A 4367-nucleotide genomic window follows, 5' to 3' on the forward strand; every position below is an offset into this window, starting at 1 on the left:
GTACCAATCAATATTTACTTACCTATCAATGGTATAAGTGTTCCAATCAAAAGGCACAGGTGGCCGATTGGATTAAAAAAAAAAAACAAAAAACCTTCAATATGCTGCCTACAGAGTTTCTTTTTTTGGGCTAAAAAACAGACAAAGTGTAGGGATGGAAAAAGATACTTAATGAAAATCAAAACAACAAGAAAGCAGAGGTAGCCATACTCATGTAAGACAAAACAGACTTTAAAACAAAGGCTATAACAAAAGACAGAGAAGGGCATTCTATAATGATAAAAGGATCAATACAAGAAGAGGATATTATATTCATCAACACATATGCACTCCATTGATGATTTTCTAAATATATAAAGCAAATGTTAGCAGATACTAAGAGAGAAATTGAGGTGAATAAAATAATAGGGGACTTTAACACCCCACTTACCTCAACTGAGAGATCATCCAGACAGAAAATCAATGGTACTAACTGACAGAATGGATCAGTTGTACTAAGTTGATATCTACAGGTCGTTATCTCCCAAAACTAGCAGAATATATATACTTTTCAAAAATATATGGGATGATCTCCAGGACATATCACATACTAGGCCATAAAACACCCACAACAAATTTAAAAGGATAGAAATTATATTGAGCATTTTTCCATACTATGATGATATAAAACTAGGAAACTGCAGAAAGGAAAGCGGGAAGAGAACAAACAAGTGGAGACTAAAGAACATGCTATGAAAAGAAGCAAAGAGGAAATAAAAATACTTAAGCAAATCGGGAAACACAACACTCCAAAAGCTATGGGATGCAGCAAAAGAAGTTCCAAGAAAGGAATTTGTAAAAATACAGGGCTTCCTCAAGAAACTGGAAAAAAAAAAAAAAAAAAAACCCAAAAAACAAACCCTCAAGTAAGCAATCTTTTGTACTTCTAAATAGGATTAGAAAGAAGAATAAAACCAAAAATTATCGGAGGGAAGGAAATAACAAATATTCGAGAGGAAATAAACAACTATAGGTAAAAAGAGAAAAGATCAATGAAACCAAGAGTTGGTTTTTTTTGAAAGGATAAATAAAATCAGTAAATGTTTATCCAACCTCAAAATAAAAGAGATAGGATACAAATTAAGAAAGTAAGAAATGAAAGAGGAGAAATAACTGATGCAACAGTAATAGAAAAAATCATAAGAGTATATGATGAATAGTTTAGAAAACCTAGAAGAAACACAAATATTTCTAGAAAGATACAACCTGCCAAGACTAAGCCAAGAAAAAGAGATAATTTGAACAGACCAATCACTATAAGTGAAATTGTATTTGTAATTTAAAAAATCTCTTAGCAAACAAAATTCAAGGACTGGATAGCTTCACATGGCAATTCTAAAAAATATATATATAACGGAGAACTAGTAATTATCCTTCTCAAATTGTCCAAGAAACTCAACACTCCAGAGTTCATTCTATGAGGCTGCCATCACCCTGATATTCAAATCAGACAAAGACATTACACAAAAAAGAATATTACCAGCCAATGTCCATGCCTTCAAAAGAACTAAACCAACCATGGGCATTGTAGAATTAGAATAAATAAATATCATTTTAATATTGAGAATTGTCCAACAATGGAATGGATTCCCCAATCACTCTTTCTGGTAGAGATAGTAGGATCATTTCCAGGTCACATAAAATGTTGACTTATATAGCCAATCATTCCCATCATAAACAAGTCCACTTAGAGATGATAAAATAGCCTTTGCCTTAACGTGTGCACAATGGCAAGTTCATAATATTTCAATAAAGCTTTCACATATTAGCATTACTCCTAATCAGTAAAGTTTAAGTACACAATACCTAAGAGCTTTACTAGGTTCAGGACCTTATTAATTCCACTTATTTATTCAGTATTTGCATAGACTAGTTTAGAACTATTTATTCAAAGGTTTATTGCACTTTCCTTCTATGTAAGATTTCTTTTCTAGGCAGACTCGGAGATACATAGACTAAGAAAATCACTGTTTATATTATTAGGAAGAGGCTCACTTACATTTGATTAACATCTCATTTGAAAAATCCAACTTCTAAACTAAAATAACAGCAGTAAGGTAGTTTTGTGGAGAATTTCATGTTAACATTAGGGAATTCTTAATGGTGTGCTGAGATGCCTACACATCTAGCTACTGAACTGAAGTGAAAGTAATAATTTAATTCAGGGACAAGTGAATTTTTTACAGTGAAAGGCCAGGTAATAAATATTTTAGGCTTTTTCTATAACTACTCAAATCTACTTTTGCAGCATGAAAGTGACTATGGAAACTATGTACACAAATGAGTATGGCTATATTCCAATAAAACTTGATTAAAAAAAAAAACAGAAAAATTTCCTAGTATGTTGGTTGACCATACATTGCATTTGAAGCTAGCCTTGATGTAGCTCTTTTTTAATGGGTCGATTTTGCTTCCCAGGAATTCATATGCTAAACTCCTAACTTCCAGAACTTTAGAATTTGCCCTTATTTGGTAATAGGTTTATTATGGATATAATTAGTCAAGTTAAGATTAGGTTTACAGTAGAGTAGATTATTCCTTTAAATAATATGATTGGCATCCTTGTGAAATGGGGAAATTTGCACATTGTCACACACAGACATGCACAGGTGGATCAATTCTGGGATCAGGGTGATGCTTCTATTTGCTAAGGAATGCCAGAGATGACCAGCAAGCCAAAAGAAGCTAGATATTGAACAGATTTTTCTTCACATCCCTCAAAAAGAACCAATCCTCCTAGCACCTTGATTTCCAAATTCTAGTCTCTAGAGCTGTGAGACAAGAAAGATGTTTTATTTAAGCCACCTGGCTTGTGATTCTTTGTCATGGCAGCCCTAGAAAAATAATACAGTGTATTTAAATATGATCAAATCAAGACACAGTAAGATATTTTGATTACAGGAGTAGGAGAGAATAAACTAGTGTTTGGAAGAATTCTAGATCCATGAGGAATACCTATCAATCCTTTGAGGCTTGCTCCTTATGAGAATCCTGCTACAACCCCATCACTGAGAGATGCTACTCTGCTGAGGAGTCTTCCCAGGGCCCTCTTCATGTCCCTGTTCCTCAGACTGTAGATGAAGGGGTTCAGCATGGGGGTGATCATGGTGTACATCACCGAGGCCACCAGACTTGTCCTAGAGGATGAAGTTGCTGCCGAACTGAGGTAGACCCCAAGGCTTGTGCCGTAGAACAAGGAAACAACTGAGAGGTGAGACCCACAGGTGGAAAAGGCTTTGTGCTTGCCCTTGGATGATGAAATTCTCAGGATGGAGGAGAAAATCTGAGAATAAGAAAAGAGGATCCCAGAGAGAGGAAAAATACCTAGGACAACAACAACAAAATATACTACTATGTTATTGATGAGGGTATCTGAACAGGCAAGCTTTAGGACTTCAGGAAGATCACAAAAGAAGTGTGGAATGTTCATGTTCATGCAGAAGGACAGCCTCAAGAGGGTCAAAGTATCAAGCAGGGATCCTGTGACACTGATGCACCAGGACCCCAGAGCCAGCATCCTACACACCTGGGGGTTCATGATGACTGTGTAGTATAGGGGGTGACAGATGGCCACAAAGCGGTCATAGGCCATCACAGTCAGGATTAAATTGTCCAGGCATCCAAACACAAAGAAAAAAAATACCTGGCTGAGGCAGCCTGCATAGGTGATAACCTTGCTCTGTGTCTGTATATTCATCAGCATCTTTGGGATGGTAGTGGAGGTGAAACAGAGGTCAGCAAAGGACAGGTTGGAGAGGAAGAAGTACATTGGCATGTGGAGGTGAGAGTCTGAGATAATGGCCAAGATAATGAGCAAGTTTCCAGTGAATGTGCTCAGGTACATGGACAGAAACAACCCAAAGAGGAGAGGCTGCATATCTGGCTCTTCTGTGAATCCCAGGAGGAGAAAGTATCTTGTTTGGTTTCTTATTTCCATGTAGCTGTTGTGTTTGTCTAGAATGTGGTAAAAAAACAAATCAGCATTTACTCCAAATAAGAATTCACCAGAATGATAGAAATATCCTTAATCCAAACCCAGAGAATTCATTAAGTCATTCATGTGAGCTAATGCTTTTTATCCCTCAATGACAAATTGTGGTTACATTGGGTACCTGGAAAATCTTTTTCTAGGTTCAGTGGTTGTCTCTGAATAAAAAAATGTTTGGTAGATATAAGGAAAGAAAAGATAATTGATTGGGCCGTATGAGAAAATGTGCCATGTAGAAAAGTGTGGCTTAAAAATGATCTACTTCATTGATAAAAATTAATGTTTTTAATCTATAAAGACTTAATTGTAACTCATAGCAAGACTAACACCTTAACTTAGA

The 4367-nt window shown here is 35.8% G+C and overlaps 1 protein-coding gene across 1 annotated transcript; it reads right to left on the bottom strand.

Moving 5' to 3' along the window:
• Positions 1-3019: 3019 nt before the first annotated feature.
• On the bottom strand, positions 3020-3976 carry LOC100511440 (olfactory receptor 7C2-like). The gene has a single exon (XM_003123410.2). The coding sequence runs from the start codon at positions 3974-3976 to the stop codon at positions 3020-3022; it is 957 nt and encodes a 318-aa protein (XP_003123458.1).
• Between the last annotated feature and the right edge of the window lie 391 nt (positions 3977-4367).

The sequence above is a fragment of the Sus scrofa genome, chromosome 2, assembly GCF_054392235.1.
Source record: "Sus scrofa isolate SSC_HxYL_T2T_F1_AM1 chromosome 2, Sscrofa_HxYL_maternal_Yorkshire_Landrace_v2.0, whole genome shotgun sequence".
NCBI classification, from domain to species: Eukaryota; Metazoa; Chordata; class Mammalia; order Artiodactyla; family Suidae; genus Sus; species Sus scrofa.

What these genes read in the sequence shown, in the direction of transcription:
- LOC100511440 (XM_003123410.2), bottom strand. Translation starts at nt 3,976, where the DNA reads ATGGAAATAAGAAACCAAACAAGATACTTTCTCCTCCTGGGATTCACA.